Source organism: Erpetoichthys calabaricus, chromosome 14 (assembly GCF_900747795.2).
Source record: "Erpetoichthys calabaricus chromosome 14, fErpCal1.3, whole genome shotgun sequence".
Lineage (NCBI taxonomy): Eukaryota > Metazoa > Chordata > Cladistia > Polypteriformes > Polypteridae > Erpetoichthys > Erpetoichthys calabaricus.
In genome coordinates this window covers 26,508,230-26,532,085 of record NC_041407.2, presented here as the reverse complement: position 1 = coordinate 26,532,085, position 23,856 = coordinate 26,508,230, and the positions used below count along the sequence as shown (strand labels likewise).

The 23,856-nt window shown below is 40.3% G+C and overlaps 1 protein-coding gene across 1 annotated transcript; it reads right to left on the bottom strand.

The window, feature by feature from the left end:
* Window positions 1-2,130: 2,130 nt before the first annotated feature.
* Window positions 2,131-23,510, bottom strand: LOC114664889 (fas-binding factor 1 homolog). The gene is made up of 28 exons (XM_028819185.2): window positions 23,372-23,510; window positions 23,177-23,204; window positions 22,902-22,943; window positions 22,492-22,570; window positions 21,778-21,835; window positions 21,635-21,685; window positions 21,268-21,439; window positions 20,912-20,989; window positions 19,793-19,931; window positions 19,519-19,646; window positions 19,344-19,431; window positions 17,132-17,542; window positions 16,856-16,948; window positions 16,666-16,751; window positions 16,121-16,170; window positions 12,238-12,351; window positions 11,678-11,778; window positions 8,657-8,863; window positions 8,466-8,573; window positions 8,240-8,379; window positions 8,047-8,165; window positions 7,843-7,965; window positions 7,581-7,766; window positions 5,067-5,243; window positions 4,751-4,888; window positions 4,545-4,644; window positions 2,359-2,471; window positions 2,131-2,242 (listed from the first exon to the last, which is right to left on the bottom strand). The coding sequence occupies exons 1-28, from the start codon at window positions 23,372-23,374 to the stop codon at window positions 2,159-2,161; spliced, it is 3,216 nt and encodes a 1,071-aa protein (XP_028675018.1). The 5' UTR covers window positions 23,375-23,510; the 3' UTR covers window positions 2,131-2,158.
* Window positions 23,511-23,856: the final 346 nt, after the last annotated feature.

The window sequence follows — 23,856 nt, the reverse complement described above, 5'->3', positions numbered from 1 at the left end:
TTTGGGGTTGTGTGTTCTGTTGGGTAGTGAGATAGATATATAATATAGAGAGAGTTGGAGTTTGTTTCACTTCTTTTCATTCACTTTATTATTTTACATACTGTTTGCCTTTTTGCTTATTTTGATCGTCGATTGGGGAAGTGATTTGGAAGAAGTCCGGCTTGTCCCTCAGGTTGCCCGGCCACGGGTCTTGGCGGTGTAGTTGCCGTTACAACCCCTTCACCGCCTAGTAGTGAATGTACGGTGAGCATACTGTTGCAAACATGGCTGCTGTCGCATCATTCAGGTGGATGCTACACATTGGTGGTCTATGAAGTTGTTCCCCACTGTGTTTGTAAAGCGCTTTGAGTAGTGAGAAAAGCACCATATACATTTTAATTAATTACTTACTCTCTACCACACTACTTGGTGATTTTATTTCACGGGTCTATGGGTCATTGTCTTTTTTTTTTAAACGATTAAGTAAATCTGCCCTTATCAAGTTTCCAGCTGTGTCCACATGTTCTTCTTGTATTTATTTGAAAGTAATAGCTGGGATCCACAGGACTAATTCTTTTCATAATTTTACGTTAATCATGTCACATCTTAAACTCCTTCAGCCTCCCCTCATAGCGCACGCACCATGCACTTCCCTTCACTTTCTTTAGTGCTGCCGTTGTCTTTTTTTTGTAAGATGGAGACCAAAACTTTACCCAGTACTCCAGGTGAGGCCTCACTTGTCCAGCGTAACCTCCCTTGACTTCTACTCTCTACGTCGTTATCGTTATGTATAATCTAACACCTTGTTGGCTTTCCTGATCTTGTCTTTACGCTGTTTGGATATTGAGAGTGATGAGTCCATTATGACTCCTAGCTTCTTCTCATAAGGGGTACTTATGAACCCCCATTGTGTACTCAAATCTAACATTTTGACATCCTCCTTGTTAAACTTGTAAACTTTACATTTTAGTTTAGTAAACTTCCTCTGTCCAAACCCCTCCAACAATTTTTAGCTGATTTCTGCATGATCCAGACCTATCCAGCTTATTGATTTATATTTCTGTTTATGCATAATAAGAAGAGCAGCAGCCCCAGCACAGACCACTGAAGGAGGTCCGCTTTTTAACATGACCTAATTCTGAGAAGGTTCCCATCACCATAACCCATTGCTTCCTGTGATTGAGCCAATTTTGCACCCACTTCCAGACTGTAATCCTAGTCCTGTGATGCCCAACCTGTCATGTGGTGCCAAGATAAATCGTTTCATACGCACCTCTCATATCTTGTTTGTTGTTCCTCATAGTATTGAGGAGATCGTTTCTCCCCCAAACTATGCGACTCTTTAATTCCACCCAGAGGGGTAAACGTTAACATTCAACATTATACATAGTTATTGTCTGTTTTTCACCTGCATTGTTATCATTCTTTAATTTAATATTATTTATTGTATCAGTATGCTGCTGCTGAAGAATGTGAATTTCCCATTGGGATTAATAAAGTAAGTATCTCTATCTATCTATCTATTATATAGGCCTTTCACATCTATCTATCTATTCCAGCAAATTAGTAAATCACAACATCCCTCATCTCAACCCATGCTGACTCTTCAATAATATGCCTATTCTTGCTATGTGACGCTCAGTCTTGTCAGTAATAATTCCTTCCATTAATTTCCCATGATGCTTGTTAAGCTTACTGGCCTATACTTGCTATGCAGCCCAATCACTTTTTTTAATACAACAGGATAATATCTGCTGGCTTCCAGCTACCTGTCTATATTCTACTCCTGCCCACCTCGATTATTTAGTAAAGTTCTGTTATTCCTATTATTATTAGTATTATTAATATGTGCAGCTACATATACATCCAACTTGCTTATTTCATTCTTAATGCTCCTGGCATTACGGTCAAGTCATTTTAATACACTTTGGCTTTTTAACAGTGTAGCAGATCTTTCCAAGTTAGCTTGCATATGTAGATTTACACAACTGCCTGAGACTTAATCAGCATGTAAGAGGTCTTGCTATGAGGAAGTAAATGTCATAGTACGCATTTTGTAAGTTGCCTTGGATAAAAGGGTCTGCTATACCCGTAAATGTAAATGTTACCAACACATCAAAATAATACAAAACTTTATTCAGTTAATACAAATAATGAAAGCATCTTGCTACAATATTAGTCATGTAGTTTGTGAAAGGGATCTATAAGGATTTCGCTTCAGAGTTTCCAGGAAAAGCTGCTCCTCCTCTAGAAATTCCCGGTCCTAAGAGAAAAGAAAAAAAAAAAACCCAAAAGATTGTCTACCTGTGGTTTGAAACCAAGACCCGGACCACCAATGGAAGTGCCTCTGATGAGGGGGGCACCTCCGTGTTAACACACCTTGGCTGCCATGTGACTGAGGAGCAGCAGCTGGGCTTGTAACTCGGGTGCAGAAGTCTCAAGTGCTGGCGGTGGTTGTAAGAGAGGAGTGCTGGTTAGCTGGGATGAGAGGCCTACAAATGCAGGAAAATAATTTGCAATTAGCACAAGATGCTCTAATTCAGCACGTTCATAAAAAGTTACTTCATGAAGCAGAAGTGCGTAATAAACAAGAGCTCTAGCTTAAATGTTTAAAGTCAAAATATTCTCAATTTTGGTTGATGTGGTATACACAACTTCAAGTCCTGGTCACTTTTCCTGAAGGCATCAATTGGTTTACTCTTTATCATTTTCTGCACAAAGTATGGTCGATACAGTCATATGTAAAAGTTTGGGAAACCCTCTCAGCCTGCATAATAATTTACTCTCTACTTTCAACAAAAAAAAAGATAACAGTGGTATGTCTTTCATTTCTTAGGAACATCTGAGTACTGCGGTGTTTTACGAACAAAGATTTTTACTGAAGCAGTATTTAGTTGAATGAAATTTAAATCAAATGTGAAAAACTGGCTGTGCACAAATGTCACTGCTCAATGCTGATTACTTACAACACTAAATTGGTTGCATTAACTTGTTAAGCCTTGAACTTCATAGACAGGTGTGTCCAAACATGAGATATAAAGGTACTTAAGGTGGTCAAGTGCACGTTGTGCTTCCCTTTGACAGCATGGGATCCTCAAAGCAACTCTCAAAAGATCTGAAAACAAAGATTGTTCAGCCTCATGGTTTAGGGGAAGGCTACAAAAAGCTATCTCAGAGGTTTAAACTGTCAGTTTCAACTGTAAGGAATGGAATCAGGAAATGGAAGGCCACAGGCACAGTTGCTGTTAAACCCAGCAGGTCTGGCAGGCCAAGAAAAATACAGGAGTGGCATATGGGCAGGATTGTGAGAATGGTTACAGACAACCCACAGATCACCTCCAAAGACCTGCAAGAACATCTTGCTGCAGATGGTGTATCTGTACATCGTTCTACAATTCAGTGCAATTTGCACAAAGAACATCCGTATGGCAGGGTGATGAGAAAGAAGCCCTTTCTGCACTCACACCACAAACAGAGTCGCTTGTTGTATGCAAATGCTCATTTAGACAAGCCAAATTCATTTTGGAACAAAGTGCTTTGGACTGATGAGACAAAAATTGAGCTATTTGTTGATAACAAAAAGCACTTTGCATGGCAGAAGAAGAACACCGCATTCCAAGAAAAACACCTGCTACCTACTGTCAAATTTGGTGGAGGTTCCATCATGCTGTGGGGCTGTGTGGCTAGTTCAGGGACTGGGGCCCTTGTTAAAGTCGAGGATCGAATGAATTCAACCCAATATCAAAAAAAAATTCTTCAGGATAATGTTCAAGCATCAGTCACAAAGTTGAAGTTACGCAGGGGTTGGATATTCCAACAAGACAATGACTCAAAACAAAGGCATTCATGCAGAGGGAGAAGTACAATGTTCTGGAATGGCCGTCACAGTCCCCTGACTTGAATATTACTGAAAATCTATGGGATGATTTGAAGCAGGCTGTCCAGGCTCGGCAGCCATCACATTTAACTGAACTGGAGAGATTTTGTATGGAAGAATTGTCACAAATACCTCCATCCAGAATCCAGACACTCATCAAAGGATATAGGAGGCATCTGTTATATTTACAAAAGGAGGCTCAACTATTGATGTAATATCTCTGTTGGGGTGCCCAAATTTATGCACCTGTCTAATTTTGTTATGATGCATATTGCATATTTTCTCATAATCCAATAAACTTAATGTCACTGCTGAAATACTACTGTTTCCATAAGGCATGTCATATATTAAAAGGAAGTTGCTACTTTGAAAGCTCAGCCAATGATAAACAAAAATCCAAAGAAATGCGAGGGGTTACCAAACTTTTTCATACGACTGTAAATGAGAATATATTGGGTGTCTACAGTGCCAAAAATAAGGCTGAACCCCAAAAAGTTTGATGATGTCCATAACTAGGCATCAAGACGAGTCAAACGGTGCATCATATGTGGGGATTTCTCACACTGGTGAGTCAGGAGGTGTCTGACCCAAAAAACTGAAATGATTTTTAAAATGTGAAGTAATTCTTATAAACAGAAAACAAATATGAATAAGTTCTGTGCGGTGGGCTGCTTATTTCATTGCTTACTGGTGAAAGCTGGAGGATTTGATGCTGCATGTGTGGAGCCTGGGATTTCCTTTCTCAGCCACTGTGCCTCCCTGCGCTGCTCTGCAAGTCTTAAGCGCTCCTGTAGAGAAATGGAGCATGACATCGATGGAAGAAACAACAGTCTGGATTGTAATGGCTCTCCACCACCATGTGATGCAGCATTCAGTTATAAAGCCGTACTATACCTGGTGCAAGTGCTGCTCCTGCTGGCGTAGACGTTCCATTTGGTGGTGGATACGTGCGAGGCGAGCCTGGTGCTCGGAGGCCACCCTCCTGGCTTCATGTAGTGCGTGCTCCCCCTCCGCATATTTCTCTGATGCCAGCTGGAAAGCAACAGAAATGGCAGAGTAGAACAATAGTCTGCCATTTGGAGAAGAAAGGGGGATAGGGACTGAAGGAAACGTCCTTAGGCAGAGATGAAATTAGAGAAGCTGTGAACACCTGGATCAAAAGCCCACTGATGCTTTGAAACTTGGAAAATGTTCTTCCTTGTTCACTGACCTTGCTGAAAGACTCGATTTCCTCCGCCCTCTGCCGCACCTGCAGTGCTCCCCCATTCACCCTTTCCTTCTCACGCTGGAGCTCTTGCTTCTCTTTTTCAAGCGCTTCTCGTTCACGATGCAGGGTCTCCTCACGGACTTTCAGCTCACCGGCCTTTATCTTCAGCTCCGCTTGTTCCTGCAGACAAAATACAGTACCCATGTCTAGATATTTGTATATAGTGTGTGTGTATATATAATATGTAAAATTAGCTGTGTAAGCCTGGGCTCCTAGAAACTACTGAAATCATCGGGGTGGGGGTGAACTAAAATGGGTCAGCGGTTCTGTTTTGCGGATGTGCTCGACCCCTCCACCCCTGCCCCATCTATTGGCAGCTAAGTGAGTTTCTGTCTCATTTTGTCTTTCCACAGCCGTTTCACTTTGGCGATGGAGTCGCTTTCTTTCAGCTTCATGCTGGAGCCTCGTACTTCTTACTTCTTCCGACTCGTGAACTTGGGGCCGCCTTGTCAGCTCTTTCAGCTTCATGCTGTAGCCTCGCACTTTCGGGCCGGACAGTCAGACGCACACACTTCCACGCATAGACATTTATATAAGATATTATACACACACATACTAGTGAAACACACAGACCTAAACTCCTAAAAGAAAGGTGGCTCATAAAGAGCAAGCTGAACTTTCCTGTTATATCAACACATTCTTCTGTTTTCACCATGAAAAAAATACAGCTAGATACCACTCACACTGGTGCTGTAATCTCCAAGTCACGCTTGTTAGTTGGCAGGCGTTTCTCTCTTGTTCTTACTTTCTGTAGCCCGGATTTTGTCTTGTATGTCTTTGAGCCTTCATGTCAGCCTGCTACTCAATTGCTCCATCTTAGGCATCTTCTGTGATGTGCTTGACGATCAGCAGATGATGTCAGTCTTCTGTTTCCTCCTCCATCATGTTTGTTGATCAATAAACATAATACACTATATTATGAACTCTGAATACGTAGGTGCAGTGTCCTGGGGGGATTATGAATAGATGGGCTTGCAGGAATTGTGCTTTTATTACAATAAACTTTTTTACCCATCAATGAATTTCCAGAACATGTCTGGCTTTATTCACGATTACTTCTCGGATATCTGTGTGTGTCTCGGCATTCTTTTTCAGTTACTTAATTGCCTTTTATGATGCATTTGACACTCGGCAGGTGTTTTCTTCCTGCCATTTTCTCAATCACTTTGCCCTAAGAAACGTATCACTGTTCACTTTGCTGAGGTTGCCACTGCCTAAATTTTTTGCAGTTCCAGAAAGTGTAAAGTCGTAAGCTTTCATTAAAACCAAGATCCAAGTTCTAGCCCTAGTAGTTCACAAGTAATTGTGTAACAGATGCGCAGACCTTAGCATTTTATTTATTTATATATATATATATTATTATATATATATATTATTATAATATTTTTATAGACACACACACACTACTCTGCTTTTTGCTTGCAGATATTCATCCATGTACTGTTGTCCATCCCTTTGGTGCGAAACCTGTCTCCCACTAGAGCCACAAAGTTAACTTTGATCAGTCCAGAGTACCTGCTAACATTTTTCTGCACCCCAGTGTTTTCATGTGTACTCTACATTTGTTTTTATTTCTACCTTGGAGGAATGGCTTTTTGGTCTTAACTTTTCCATGAAGACCACTTCTGATAAGACTTCTCTAGACTGCAAAAGAGTGCAACAGAGCCCCAGTGGTTTCAGCTGGTTGTGAGCCAATATCGGTGCTGGACATTTTCCAGTTTCTAAAGCCTGTCATATTTCTTATTAGCTGCATTCAGTTTATGGCCCTCAGCCTTGCCCATATGCTTGATCTCTGCAGAAGAGGTGGAAAACGCACACCTTGAAGCGCATGTCTGCTTGGGAGAGATCTTGATGATACACGATGACCACCCCGTGTCTTGTCACTATGCTCACTTTTATCATGATGGTAAGATGTGTGGGTTAAATCTTCACATCTACATTCAGTCCTTTCTGGTATGGCTGTCTGTCCCTGCTTAGTTTTATTCCCCACCACACCGCTATTCCTGTTTCAGTTCATCACTTTGTTTTGTGCTTCATTAATCATTAGCACCTTAAGATTTCATATTTTTGAACTGGAAGGGCACTACGACTATGTTAATTTCTTTCTTTAAGGACATTCAAATATCTTATTATAATTGCTTCACTTTTTGCAATAGGAGTGTTTCGAACTCTAAAATGCTCTTAAAATAGGTAAGATTTTTGGAGAGTACTCTACGTGCACCTACACATAAGAGACTTTATTTACATGCACGACTCCCTCCACCAGCATCTTATTAAAGTTACCTGGAAACTCCATTTAGGTACAAAGACTACGGTCTTCAGAGTACCGGGGATACAGTTGGTGATGGGCAAGCTAAGGCCGTTATTTCTCGACAGCTAATCACTTGTGAGCTGAAAAGATGTGTGACACACTTTAGAGTCAGTAGCCCCCTGTATGTTAAAGCCCCTCTTACTGACCTGTGCCATGGCGATTAGAGATTCTTCTCTATGTGCATCCCTCTCCTGTTCTTGGCTGACCTGCTGTGTTGCCCGCTCTTTTTGGATTCTGTCTCGTTTGTGGTACTCTGCCCACTCAGTTGCCACCTGTCTGCGTTCTTCAGAGCAGCGCAGCAAAGCCACCTGTTGCTCTTCCAGAAAAGAGCTCTGCAAGAAGGAACATGCAGTTTTGTTCATTGTGGGACAGGACATCTACCCATTTGCAGTTCTTGAACCCACTCACCTTGGCCTTTTCCAGTTCCTCACGCTCCATTGCCAGCTGTTGAGTCAACAGCTTCCTCTCCTCCTGTATGGATGTCTGCAAAGACTCCACTTTGGCTTGTTCACCTGCCAGTCGCCAACGCTCCTGAGGAAGACACATTTTTGCTTTTCTCATCCCTTTGCTTTCATCCTGCTATTTAGACCAAGTCCTGTGACCCCAACCCACCTTTTCTAGAAGACGCTGCTGTTCAGTCAGTCTGTTTTCCATCTTGCTGATGATAGCCTGCAGGCGGCTTCGCTCCTCTTCCATGTCACGCTGCTGTTGGCTCAGCTGTTCCTGCAGGACTATGCCAAGAAGATGATTGAGAAATTATGGCGGTGCAGTCCACCTAAGGGCAGGGACCACTTTGTAGCCTCACCTCTTAGTTGCTCCTCCCTGTGTCTGGCTCCCAACTCAAGTCCCTGTGCAGTCTGCTCATGGGTGCTCTCCACTCGTAGGGACAGATCCCCCAACTTCCGGGTGAAGGCCTCCATCTGTTCAATGACGCCCGCCAGAGATCTACATCAGGTCACAAACAAGTTCATCTCAGTTAGTGGTCAGTGGTTCCAGGGTTTCGGACCAAAATGGTAGAAAGGAAGCCATACCTTGTTTGAGAGCTGGCACTGGTAACTGCATCAATCTCCTGCTCTTTAAGCCACTTAAGATGCTGCAGCTGATTCTCATAGTCTGCCTTCATCTCCAACACAGACCTCCTGACAACAAGAGACACATTAGTTATAGAACATGACCCATGCAGGACACATTTAATGACTTGCACACCATAGGGACATGGTACCTCTGCAAGTCTCGCAGTCGTTCAACTTCTTTATCTCTCTCCTGCTGCACTTCAGCAATCCTTCGCTGGAACTGGGCTTGCAAGTCTGCTCGGTCCTGCTCCCTACTACGAGTAAGACTGCCAATACGGTCCAGGAGATCCTCATTTTCCTGCCTCAGTCTTGCTTCCCGCTGTTGGAATGAATCCTCTAACATTTTAACACGGGTCCTGTGGACAGAACAAGCACATCAGCAAGGAGGCATATTTCAGGGCTGCACTCCACACTGGTGAACCTTCCCTGTCCCTGGTCATCCTGTTCAAAACCAGTCTCTCTTCCTCTGTATGTAACAGTGCTAACTATCCAACTCCATAAATCACTCCTGGAATAGAAGGGACCTCAGTGGGAGAGAGTGGGATTCTGAGTTTTAAACCAGGAAGGGAGTAGTTAAACGACCAACCAGAAACACCCCCCAAAGGTATGTGCTTATACCACATATTAAAATAACAGGGAGGGATTATGTTGCAGGTGGACACTGACAAAAAGCCAACTTGTCTACTGGGATTCTGAGTCTCCTATCTGGTTTTTCATTTGCTTTAAAGGTGTAGCCATGATGTAGGGATGCGGTCAGCATTTATGCCTGTCAATGGCTATGTTTGTACCCACCCAGAATAAGGAATAGTTTCAACTGAAAATGCATACAAGTGAAATCTGCATCTAGCAGGATGAAGTTAAAATATAAATTTAAAAAACGTTAAAGTCAAGTATAAGCAGCAATATGGCCAAGAAAAATGTTTAGCCTTGTATTTGCATGCAGAACTGAGGTAATGAAGGTTCTAATGGAATGGGTGTCTATGATGACAAAAGCTGGACAATAGCGAGCAATATTAAAGTGTCCAAGAAAAAAATCTCAGGTTATTCATGTTGCATAATCCATATGTGAAGTCACCCAGTTGTATGCTCACTGGGGATGTCACAATGCCAGAAGTGTCTGTACAGTAATCCCTCCTCCATCGCGGGGGTTGCGTTCCAGAGCCACCCGCGAAATAAGAAAATCCGCGAAGTAGAAACCATATGTTTATATGGTTATTTTTATATTGCCATGCTTCGGTCACAGATTTGCGCAGAAACACAGGAGGTTGTAGAGAGACAGGAACGTTATTCAAACACTGCAAACAAACATTTGTCTCTTTTTTTTCCAAAAGTTTAAACTGTGCTCCATGACAAGACAGAGATGACAGTTCTGTCTCACAATTAAAAGAATGCAAACATATCTTCCTCTTCAAAGGAGTGCACGTCAGGAGCAGAGCATGTCAGAAACAGAGAGAAAACCAAACAAATCAATAGGGCTGTTTGGCTTAAGTATGCGAAGCACCGCGGCACAAAGCTGTTGAAGGCGGCAGCTCACACCCCCTCCGTCAGGAGCAGGAAGAGAGAGAGAGAGAGAGAGACAGAGACAGAGAAAAACAAACAGTGAAAAATCAATACGTGCCCTTTGAGCTTTTAAGTATGCGAAGCACCAGCATGTCGCTTCACGAAGCAGCTGCACACAGAAGGTAGCAACGTGAAGATAATCTTTCAGCATTTTTAGACGAGCGTCCGTATCGTCTAGGTGTGCGAACAGCCCCCCTGCTCACACCCCCTACGTCAGGATCACAGATAGTCAGCGCAAGAGAGAGAAAGAAAAGTAAGTTGGGTAGCTTCTCAGCCATCTGCCAATAGCATCCCTTGTATGAAATCAACTGGGCAAACCAACTGAGGAAGCATGTACCAGAAATTAAAAGACCCATTGTCCTCAGAAATCCGCGAACCAGCAAAAAATCCGCAATATATATTTAAATATGCTTACATATAAAATCCGCGATAGAGTGAAGCCGCGAAAAGCGAAGCGCGATATAGCGAGGGATCACTGTATTCCATATCAATACCAGTGAAATTTCACTATACTCAATACCTGGTCAATACTATGACAAAAACATAACTCCCTTTCATTTTAATAAAGGTTCCTCCATTATTCAATTGAAAAAAATAGTGCCCTTCTTAAGTAGAATGTAAAATATACTAATATCAATAGTAATAGCAGCTTTAAAATGTCTATAACTAGTTAATGGATATCATTTAAGCAAACTAGTATTGGCATTCATAATTATTAAAATGCAATAAAGGGCTTGAATTTAATTTGTGATTGACATGGGGACTCCATGTAACAGCAAGTGAGGGGAATGTTCTATACTTTGAGTGACTTCCAGTATAAGGATGATAAAGAATTGACTACCTGATTATGTGTACATGTAAGATGTTAACTAAATATAAACTTTGACTTTCTCAACATTCTGTATGGGTTAAGTAATGAATAAAAAAAAAAAATCTATCTATATCTTTTTATGGTGGAGTATTCCTTTAAAGAGGCCAAGTGACTGCATATCAAAATACATGTTCAGCAGGAGGGGGCGGCAAGGATATACACAATATGGCACCTCGTCTCTCCTGACACATTCACACAGTGGGACATTTGGTGCTGCACTTGAGATAAAAGGGTTCACAGGATCTGGGAAACTTTTTGGAAACTGGCTGGTCATTATGTTTGGTTCTCGGCATGTATATGGCTTCTTGCAAGAGTGTATTAGACTTAAGGCAACATTTGGTGCTGCTCGTTCAAAAACCAATCTTCATCTGCGCACTGCTGAAGAATAATGTTAATGAGCTGTAAAATGTAACAGGATATTTGCATCTACTGCAGATTTTCTTTAATGTACATCCGTCTTGAGATTGCTGTGATTGAAGCGTGTTATAATATGAAACATTTCTAGCTGAAGTAAGCTACCAAGCTTTCATTTTGGCCAGCAATTTGAAATGCTAGGTTACCTTTATTTTAAATCAATGTCTTTAGAAAATTTCAGTTTTCACTTTAATGTACATTGGCATTTTGGATTAAGAGACAGACTGAACTGTGACACTTAACTCCAACCCTTTCTGACTTTGCTCTTATATCGTGCTCACAGTGAAGTGTATTACATTTAAAATCACAGTTAGCTGCCTGGTACCTGTGGGTGCCCTCAATCAGCTCCAGGTCCTGCTGCTGTCTTTGCTGCAGACTTTCTACAAGAGACTGAGCTTGGTTTCTTTCCAATTCCAGTTTGCGTACCTTTAGGAGAGAACATAGATGGCTGTTCAGAAAGGTCAGAGCATGGAGGTGGGGACAGACAAAGTCATTATCATCTCCCCCTCCTTACTTAGTTGTAAGTATGTGTCACAATACACATTGCTTTCAGAGAATTCTTTCTCAGACCACTTACTACAAAATAGGTTTCCTTATTGTTTCCTGACCTAAGCTGAATGGCTCAATGAGTGAGTTAAAATAACTGCCTGAAACTAAACATATCGCAGTACCTGTCTGTCTATGTTCTGCTACTATGGCAAAATGTTTGAAAACGTTTTAGCACATTATCAATAAAGGAAGGGTTTAAAAAGCATTCTCCATATATGTACTTAGTTTGTCTGCTGCCAAAATGGCACAAAGTAAACCAATTAAAACCATACAGTAAACTAACTGACTTACTGATTTTCTTTATTATCTCTTGCTAGTAAGAACTGAAAGGTCTACCTGGCACTCCAGCTCTAGGATGCGTGTCTGGAAGGCTTGCTTTCCAGCAAGCAGCTCCATTTCTCTGTCTTCCAGCTGCTTCTCTAGTTCTCCCATCACTCGTCTACTGGGACCCTGAGAGAAACATTGTGGAGATTTGAATTTACATGAGAAAGATGGCTCTTTCTAAATCTCGAGGAAAATGATGCTAAAAATTTGAACAACTGCTATAGACATTATGTTAGTTGTAACATTATTCAGAAGTGAAATTGGACATTGTAGTAGGTCCTTTTTTTCTTTTGGGGAAAAATAGTAATTCATGCTTGGCAAACAGTTTTAGATAAAATTTTGCTCTCTCTAGCTTCTGCAGTATGAATGTTGTTAATAATAACAGAATTAACTTAGTTGATATTTTTAAATAACTAGGGGGCTTCTCTCACCAACTCCCGTGTTTGGTTTTCCGGATACACACTTTTAAGATTTTTTTCTTCTTTGAATTGTTGCAATTTCATTAGTTTCACTTTTATTTCAGAACTTATGTAAAAACAATATTTGGAATCTTTCGAGTCCCAATATGCTGAATCTTTTAAATGAGGTCAGTGAGACGTGTGTTTAATGACTTTGTACCATAATTCAGGACAGGTTTCTCTGTTTTAGAATTTCAGCACAGACAAAGTGATCTTCATCATCATCAGCAGTTAATAATTTTTTTTTGCAAAGTAACCAATAAATGCATGTGAGGTAAAACACGTTTTTGAAATTCTCTGACTTAAACTTCAAAGCCTTACAATATTTACATACTTCTGACATATCACCTGTGTCCATATATTCGATCTCTATTCGCCTTTTAGTTATTTCTCCGAATAATTTTTTTTTTTTGCGCTAATGCAATGTTTACTTTCTTTTTTTGACACTGTCGTGTTTTTTTCTGCTTTCATATTCTGTATCTTGTTCTGCATGTGTTTTGCACCTATGTTTCTTTTGAATTCCAGTTTTCATTCTCTAACCTGCTCTGTATGTGTTTGGCCCCTTTGTTTTGTAACCTCTTTATGACGTTTTACTTTGTTTTCTACTTTGTCTTTTATTTCTGACCTCACTTTATTCTGCTTTTTTTCCCCCAATGACACCTGGTCCGTGGTGATTATTTTCCCTTTTTTGAGTAATAATTTCCGTTTGTTTGTGCTACTGCGATGTTTACTTTTTTTTTTAATACTTTCTAATTTTCCTACTTTCATATTATTTAACTTTCTCCACATTTGTATCGCGCATGTTTTTTTTTTTTTTTTTGGAGCCGCTCTGCATGTGTATAGTGCCAACGTTTGTGAACGTGTTTATGATGTTCTACTTTGTCTTTTAATTCTGAGCCCGATTGGATGTGCTTTGTTTCAATTCCACTTGTTACGAGCTGATAATTACTTTTCTTATCTTCTGAATTTGCACCTCGATTTTTTTCTTTTTTTCTCTCCAACGTTTTTGAGTCACTTTTCTCCAAGCTGCTTTCTTCTTCGCTTATTTGTCGACGTTTCATTTATAACATATTGTCCTTATATGCTTTATATGCGCAGAAAGCCCTGGATCTGTGTGTGCTCAAATCCTTCACAAGACTGAATGTTTTGCTGCCCCGTTGTCTTATTTGATATTGATTGTAAGTAGGGCGTGTCTTGCAAGAATCTCATTTTCTGCGTCATCGCGAGACGGTCCTGGGTCAATCTCTTGGCACAATGTCTCATGTTTAAGGTCCTCGCGGGTCTTTTAACTGTTTTCCGTGATCTTATCCTGAAGATCACGTCTCAATGCCCTACTGTTTCTCTCCAGGATTTTTTTTTTATAATAGAGAGAAATTCAACTGGGCAGCCATCAGGGTCAGCTGCTTCTCCACTTATGAAGTGAGTTTACAGCATCCAGTAGTTCTGAGAGTGTCAGAGGTCTGTCACATTCTTCTGCACTAAGAATAGTGAGCACTGGTGTTTGTATTGTATCAAAAAACTGCTTCGACTGCATCTCCTCTTCTTCTTTAAACTGGTTGGAATATAAGGACTTCTAGTACTCCTTACATGTATAAGTTATATTTGCTTGGTCTGCGATTTTACCTCCAGCTGCATTATTACATTTTGTTATTGTAATGCAAACTTCCTGCTTGTGGTTTTGTTGAGTAAAAGTCTTATTAGCCTTCTCTCCATGTTCGTAATAATGTCGTAGTTAAGGTTGAGTTGTTTGGTTTTTTTTTTGTTGGCAAGAGGTTCAACATTTAATCTGTCTTTTTCAGGTATATTCCTGGTCTATTCTATAAATCTAATTCTGGTGCCCAATTTATTTTTAATAAAGAGATATGAAATAATCTGTCCTCTTGAAAAACACCTTCAGAGTTTCTCAAAGTATTCCTGTGGAAACAATGGAAGATGCATTAGTCTCTAAAAATAATTGATTTGTTTGGAGGTAAACTCTGTAAAGATCACATCAGCTAATGACAGGGGGTTAAAACGCCAATTAACGAGAGGAGTGTGTAGGGCATAATGATTCGGGCTCCAAGATAAGAAGAATGTGATTAGAAGAGAACAAGAGCATTGTATTTACAACATTTGGTAGTGGACAATTGATTATTTCTTCATCAATAATAATGTGTTATTCAGTAACAAGAAGGAATATGCTCTTGAGTTTGAATTTAAGAATTTCCATGAGTCCAAAAAATTATGATCCATTACCAACTTTGTGATTGTCTGTGCAGTATTAGATGTTGTCCTTAATGTAGCTGATGATCTATTCAGGTCTGGATTTAAAATACAATTAAATCTCCACCTATTATAATGTTGTCATCCATCCATCCATCCATTTTCCAACCCGCTGAATCCAAACAGGGTCACGGGGATCTGCTGGAGCCAATCCCAGCCAACACAGGGCACAAGGCAGGGAACCAATCCCGGGCAGGGTGCCAACCCACCGCAGGACACACACAAACACACCCATACACCAAGCACACACTAGGGCCAATTTAGAATCGCCAATTCACCTAACCTGCATGTCTTTGGATTGTGGGAGGAAACCGGAGTGCCCGGAGGAAACCCACGCAGACACGGGGAGAACATGCAAACTCCACGCAGGGAGGACCCGGGAATGGAACCCAGGTCCCCAGGTCTCCCAACTGCGAGGCAGCAGCGCTACCCACTGCGCCACCGTGCCGCCCTAATGTTGTTATGAGTGCTCATATTTTGAATGGATGAAAATACGTTTAGGATTAAATCTGTGTCACCCACATTAGATGCATAAATATTTATCAAAATTACTTTAGAAATAAATAAATTGCCCATCACTATGACATAGTGCCCTTCAGGATCAGATACTACAAATGGAATTGCCTTATGTATTAAAATTCCAGCATGTCTGGTTTTTTATATTACCGGAATGAAAAATTTGGCCAATCCAGGCTCTTAGCAGTCAAAACTAGTCCCTAATTATGAAGCAAGTCTCCGAAAAAAATGTTATCTTTGCCTTTAGGCCTGTGAGGTGTGACAATACTTTTTCCCCTCTTTAAATCATGATTAAGTACTTTTGACATTCCTGACAAATGTTCAGTGTTTGGTCAGAGAAATTCTGCTTCTGAACGTTTGGGAAAATTTTGTAATCTTAAGTAAAAGTAGTACGTTACTTCAAAATTTAGCTTTAACATTGATTTTACATTGTTATTCCAGGGTATTATGGCTATTCAGCTTTACGATATGTTGGCACTTACAACTGTGGGAATGAAAAGAACAGATAAATGGTAACTTGCTCTTTTTCCCTTCTCCCTTTTTAAGGTTGTAACCTCTTGGCCAAATACAGTCCTGGATTAACTGCCACTAGACATCAGTAGCTTTTCTGTATGGTCCTTTCTAAAGATTCTTTTCTGGCCAAGAGGGAGGTGTCTTACCTGTATGGGCATAACACTCACGCGGCCATCTCCAGACTTTTGGGCAGACCCTACAATAGAAATAAATTACCATTGTCAATCTGAGTATCAAGTCACTCAACATCTCACCAGCTACTTGGATGCCAAAAGTGTTAAGACTTTTAAGGCCAAAGATTACTTGATTATCAAATATAAAAGACTCTTCTGTACTCTGTTGAAACCTTTCCAGGTCCTACTTACTATGGCGCCCGGACTCTTGTAAGAAAAAGTTAAACAGGGTGTGTTAGAATGCAAATAGCTAATAAAATGTTGAGGGGTAAAATCAATGTGTTTTCTAAATTCTTTTTGGATCCCTTTTTGCAATTTTACTTAATGAGTGTAACAATGTACTGTGGACTGGGGGTATGCAACATCAAAAGAAGAGAGGTACCTTTAGGATTAATGGAAACCATGGAATAGATGTCTTTCAAAAATGATTCAATTGTAGATGCCTAGGCTTCTTGTGAATGTATTTAGTGTTGTGGCATGGTGACAACAAGCATTATAATAACTTCCAAGGAGTTTACCGGTCTTATAGATGTCCACATTACCAGCCTGAGACACAGCAGAGGATGTCACTTGGGTGGAAGACTCTTCTTGGCGAGCTGCTGAACTAAATGGAATGAAAATGACAGTATTTGGGCTTAATTGCATGCACAGTTAATGATCCAGCAATACTATACTCAAGTGACTCTATTTCACCCCAAACCAACTTACCCAGTAGCATCCTTACTCTTGAAGGGCAGCTCCTCTGGGATCCGTTCTGTGTAAGGAGATCTTCGACGGCCTAGAGGAGGAGTGGCTGGTTTGCTGTAAATCAATACATGAATTGACTTTTTGCCACAATAAATTGTTACCACCACTAAACCAAGACCACTTTTCTAAGGAGACAGAGGGAAAACAAAGACTCTCACAGTTTCCCAAGTTCCTACTTAATAATTCAATCTTTATGTATATATTATTAGTGTCCAAGGCAAGATGGCTGCCTAGTACCTCACAAATGTGTCCACAGGACCGTCTTGACTAGTTTCTTGACTATCTACTTCCAGACTCTTTTCCGAGGTTTTTTCTGTCGATTGCTGCTTCTTTTCAGACAGCACTCTAGACAGCCAGTCCACTTCTTCCTCTTTGGTGGTTTCTGACTTGGGACGTAACTGTGGTGAACTTGGAGTGTTTGCTGATTTTGTTCCTGATGGTGGACGGCTGCCTGTTTGAGAAGAGCTGGAGGGTACTGGTCGGGGGGCCACACTATCCACTTCTAAAAGTTCATCCACAGGTTCCTCATCCTTTAGTCCCAGCCAATCAGCTGCAGGCTTGTTGGAACGCGCAGAGGACGATGTCACAGATGGGGCAGACTTAGACTTCCTCTCTAGTGAGGAGCCATTAAGGTCTTCCTCTGAAAACCTGTCAAGTTGGTAGATGAGAAACAATTAAAGGAATACTCAACCCAAAAATATAATTTTTTTTTTATTAACGTTATTTACCCCATGAAGTTTGTAGTGGCAGCTAAGAATCTTGTATTTTCATGCAGAATGACAGTAAACAGTATGATATGATGGTAACCTATTCTGTCCAATGGCAAACAATGTGAAAGGTATCCATGGGGGGGAGGAAAAAAAAATCCCAAGTTACTGATGTCTCGTAATCCACATGTCACCAATCCAGCTGAACACTCTTAAATGTACAACACACATGCATTTTTGCTGAAATATTACTGCTTGCTTCTAGAAAAATCAGCATAGAACATTTTTTACTAATTTTTATAATATTTTAGAAAAGATACATGTGTTTTGCATGTCTTGAACATTCATGTAGAGAATGGATATGTGGACTATGTGACTCATGTAACATTTTTTTATACTCTGCCGTTGCCATTCTGTTCCATTATATCAAAATTTTTTTTTTTTTCTCTCTCTCCTTTTGCATGAAATTAAATATTCCTTAGTTATCACTACAAGCTACATAGGGTAAGAAAATATTTTTGGCTGGATTATTCCTTTTAAGAGGAAATCATGTAGAAGCCCTTATGAACAGGAGTTTGATTCTGCAAAACTGTTAAAAATATATTAACCAGTAAAAATAAACCATAATCACTGATTTTTAGCTTCAAGTGACTATGCAAGCATGTCATTTTTGTTTAAATGCAAAGAAGGGTTTAGCTAACATTTACAAACATGTAATACCAAAAAAAAAAAAAAAGTTTTATACTTGAAACTTTTATACTTTAGTGGCTGAAATTAAAGGAGTTAATTTTAAAGAGCCAGACAAGAAAAAATAACAAGGAGGACCTTTCAGGACCATCCAAACAAAAAGAAACTGCAGGAAAACAAAGTTGAAGGTCAGGTCGTACATTCTCATACAGAAGTTTAGCAAGAATGTGTCCGTTAAAAGACAGTCTGAGAAATAAGACAGTTGAATATATTTTAACTGCACTGTTAATTTTTGTAAAAAATATTTAAATATAAAGTTACAAAGAATAGCTCCCACACACTCCTGTATGTCATACTGGTGTTTATTATCAGCAGTCTTGGGAGCCTTTCTTTTAAACCAAGAAATATGGACAAAGATGCAATGCCAAGAAGTCATCAATAAAAAAAGAAACTGGCCCACGTTCCTATTTTTACCATAGGACCGGAGGTCCTTGTTTAGATGTGTTCCTTAGCCTTAGTTAAGTGTTTATTTTAAGAAAGTAAATCAGTGTTGAAAGTCAAGCAGAGGGAAGTTTGTTTTCACAATATGTGGAGTGTTTTTGTCCTACACTCAAGTGTGCATTAGAATTACAGAAGGCCATTAAAAAGCTCGCGCAGAAGGCTAGCTACTGTTTGTGGCTGTGGAGGAGAGAGACTTTTTGGGGTTTCACCCCACAGTAGGGCCAGCTGTAGGGAGTGGCGGGGAGACATCACATTTGGCCACCCCCCTCTCACCAGGACATTTACTGGGTAGCTAAATGTACTGAATGGTGGTGCCAGCCGACGACCCTGTAGCTGACCTAATGGGCACTCAGGTGTGTCGGGCAAGTGCCAAGCAGGAATAACATCACCTGTACAACAAATTAAGTGCACTTAAGGGCCGATAGTGGCAGATTAAATAAAAAGAACCATTACTCAGGAAGCGTGTCTACCTTGTGAAATACAGATCTACCTGTCCACTATTAATACGTATGTACACCAACCTAATTTACAAAGTAGCACACAATAACACCCACCTCACAAGTGGTCTGCGGGTCACACGGCCCTCTGTGGTTGCTGGCTGATGAGCATTTAATGTGAAGTTGTCCTCCACTATTTCATCCCCTGTGGGGAACAAAATGGTCAGAAAAAGGACACAAGTAAAAAAAATGAAGAAAACAAGCAAATCACGACATAAACCTCCTAAAGTACCTGCTGGACTGATTCGTTCAAGCTGAGCCCCCTTCCTCTCCCCAGTCAGTGGTCGCTCCAGCAGCCTGGGTGCAGTGCCACGCCCAAGAATCTCATCCAGACCTGATCGTGCTGACAACGTAGAGGCCCTGTCACAATTTAAATAATAAGGAGGAATTCACCACAACATACACAGAGACATAATAAAATGCACAAAGGGTTAAGAAAGCACATGTGAGTGACTGAACACAGAAGAAATGGAAGCAGGTGGAAATAGGAAAGGTTTTACACTGACACCTCAGTCTTCTTCTCCTGAAGGGTGTTGCTCCGTTTTGGAGAGTCTCCAAAACCAAGGGCATCCATAAGATCATCTCCATCATCATCAAAAAACACATCATCCTGCTTTTTTGGGGCAGCGGCAAGGGATACATGAGCTGAAATAAAGAAAAACAGCCATTTTTGTAGCCCAAGGTATACAAGCAAAAATAAATTATGGTAGATAATTAAGAAAAACTAAAAATTCTGACATTGCTCATCTCCTTTGTGAAACCCACATTACAGTCATCCTCCTAATACAAGTACTTCTTACACTTTGGTTTGAACGTCCGCATTTTTCAGTGTGGGGATGAAGGTAACCCATGTCTATCCAAAGAACATGAGAAGACTTCGGCATTTACAGAAGGTACAAAAAACCTCTGAGGCATTCAGAAAGAAGTTTACAGATGCCCATGAGTCTGGAGGGAGCTTCATACAGATCTTCAAACAACTGGAAATCAGCCATTCCACTGTTCAGAAGATCACTACAACTGCAAAAGATTTCAAATATTTGCCAACTTGTTCGGACCAGGCCACCCCTCAAGTTCAGCCAGAGAACAGAATGCATGATGCTGAAAAAAGCCATGGAGAACCCCAGAATTTCATTACAGGGCCTACAGGCAGCTCTTGCCAATGCTGATGTAAAAGTGGATGAGCTTACCTTTAGGAAGAGCCAGCACAAATTACATCAACATAGGAGTCGTGCCAAGAGAGAACATTTAGGGAAACACTAGTTTCTACCAAAAGGGGCAATACCAGCTATTAGAGCCATGGATGGACTTTACTTTCCACAGATGGATTTTTTTTTGTTTTTAATTGCCTCATTTCAATTGCATCATTGTTATCTAAATATACTGTTTAAATGAAGATCAAATCATGAACCACATATGTTGACTTGTGCTTACTTTTTCTCATTCAAATGCTTATAACATTTAGTAGTGCTCGCAGGGTATTGTAAGTAAAAGTTTTTGCTTATACCAATCCTTTAAAGAGAACACTGATACTCGGTCTTCTTTTTATGTGGCATGAGAAGCTCTTGCTCGGCTTTTGCCAAATCAAAAATGCAACATCATTCTGCATGCAATGAGTTGGTGCTTACCATCCAAGGCTGACTTTTTGGACCTGTCTGTTCCTGCTGGGGCTGAGCTAGACTTCCTCTCTTCATTGCCTGAATCAACTGTATAGTGAAAGACACTGGTTAGATAAATGGACAGAACAAGTGTGAGAAAGCTGCCTAATTTTGAAGAAAAGTTAAGAGACACTAAAATGTGGAAGGCAGTGTTCCTTAAATATCTTGGCAGAGCATTCATAAAGGTTCATGAAACAAGCCACTTTAAGAGACAGGTTAGCAGGGATAATCAAAAAAAATAAAATGGCAGAGTGACCTAGGTAAGAGGTAACAAAAACATGAATGGAGACAAGCACAAGCAAGCTGGTAAATAAAAGTGTCAGGACCTGAAACATTCTGCCCAATGGTCACACTTGTAGCTGGTCCACTGGTCTTGCTGTCTACTGGAAGACTTTCTCTTAATTTACCACGTCCATTGTTTCCTGGACCACTCAGTCCAGGAGCAGAGCTTGGCTTCTTCTTTGTCCCAAACAGTTCAGCATCCATATCATCCATGTCCTGCAAGGAAAGACAGAATACAGAAAGAGATGAAGTACTAGCATGGGAGTCTATGCAGCCAATTGCAAAATGGGGCAGGATACATCCTGTATCTTTTCAAAATGGCAGATTTAATTCTGTATAAATATAAAATACATCTAAAATTCAAAAGGGGAAGCAGCTTTAATGCTTTAAAAATGAACATATCCGCATCACCTTCAAAGTATCAAGTAGAGCCTGAGGGTCGGCATCAGAAACATCAGAAACCTAAAAAAATAAAAACACACACACGCATTCTAAGCCAGTGTGATCCGCAATCAACAACACCCTTACATAAGAAAGCAGATGCCATGCCTCACCTCTTCATTTGCTGCCTCTTCTGCCAGCTTGCTAAAAAAATCTTCATCAGCCACTGACCTGGGAGATAAATAAGAGGACATTACTAATGCAGAGTCATTATAAACACCTTGTGGATATTTAAAAATATCATAACTTTAGTTGTATGCATGATAGAACATGTGAAGCAATATGTTTTATCATAGTTTTAATAATACATTTGTAATAGTTTATTCCTTTTTAACTAATTTTTTTAATTACTGTTTTTAGAATAACAAATGACTTAAACAGAAGAGAAAATAAACTGTCTCCTGTGATTAGGCAAACTAGAATCAGTCATTGCAGTTCAAACAGGATTTAGAACCCATTACAAGAATGATGCACCACACAGCTAAACCATGTTATTTATATGAATTGCAGACTAGCATAACTAATGTGATTGAGAATATTACTGAAAGTCAACTGCAAAACGCATTTGAACATCATCAGAATCGCATCACAGTTTGTAACCATGTTGACTTTGGATATGTAGAAAATGATCAATCTCAAAAATACATTTATTACAAAAATGTAAAATTCTTTTGCTAACCCTTTTTTACAGATTCACTTTATTATGATTATTTAAAACTGCACAAGAGCTTTATAATGACCCTGTATATGTTGAGCTCAATTGGTTGCAACACACACACAATAGGTTTTGAATACTCAAGTAGAAAGTCCGCCTTTAGTGTACTCACTTGTTCCGACCCCATGACGGCGGAGTGTCTGCCTTTCCAGAATGGCCATTGTGTCGTGTGCCTTTGCTTGGTGAAATATCTGAAAGACATTATCAACCAAAAGACAGGACTTGATCTTCTCAAACAGATGTAATTTATATGCAAACAAAACATAACATACTGAAACCCATTTCTGGGTCACAGGGTTCCAAGCCATATGAGGACAGCATTGGGTGCACAGCAGGAAAGAGCACTGGGCAGGATGCAAACATCCACACTCATACTGGCCAATGTGGAATCGCAAGGCAACCTCACAATAAGTAAAAATGTATAAAAGTACAGCAAACGCAATGAATGGGCTGCAAGGTAAAAAAAAACAAAAAAAAAACAGGCATTTTCTGGAAAAAAAAAAGTGTGGAAATATGTCTTACCAGCATCCTCCACGAGGTTTGCAAGAAAATCGTCAATGGAGCCTGAAATACATTTAGAAAGTCGGTTAGTGCTTGTGCTGACTGTGAAAGCCGGGGTGCTAATGTTAACGCTAAAGGTGTCAGTTGCTCATTTACACTGCAAAAATGCAGTTACTCCAATGTTTATTGTATATAGTGGTTGCCATCGTCCTTAATATCCCTGTGTACACGGTGCAGTATCCAGGGTCAACACAGCCGGCTCACTGTGAAATATAATGAGATCTCAAAAAACTCACTTTTCGGTCCTCTCCTTTGTTTCGTGGCCTAAACATGAAAGGAAGAAAGAAAATGAAAACGTTTCAAAGCTATAATGTGCTTCTTTTCACAGCCGCCTGCCTAGTGAAGTCATGGTTACAAATAAGTGAAACTTGGTCATTTAATCAAAACGTGCACCCGGCATGCTACCGAATCCTGTACACTATGAGACTAACCATATCCTAATGTCCGCGAGAGGCAGAAGCACAGTCCGGCACAATCTTTTCCAGAACAGAGAAGCAAAACAATCAACAACCTCTGCTAACTTCATGAAGCAGTTAAGTTCTGTAAACACAACAGAGAGAATGCGAGAAAACCCACGCCCACATCCGCAAAACGTTTAATTCACAGCACTCACATCCGGGTTCAAGTCAAATGAAGTCACGTGAATCCCCTCCGCTTCCGCTAGCCGGTAGATAGCGTCGCTCCAGCGGTTACCTTGGAGACGAAACACCTTTTTAAAGTGACTTTTTAGTAGATAAGTTGGGAGAAAAAAATAAATCGTGTTATCATTATGGTTATTATTACTTGTAGTAATACATTAATGAAATAAGCAGAATGAGAAACGTTGCTCGGATCTCTATTAGCATACGGCTAAAAATGCACCTTAGGCTTTGATGCTGTGCTTTCAAAATATAAGAACTCTAAAAAGCATGCGTCA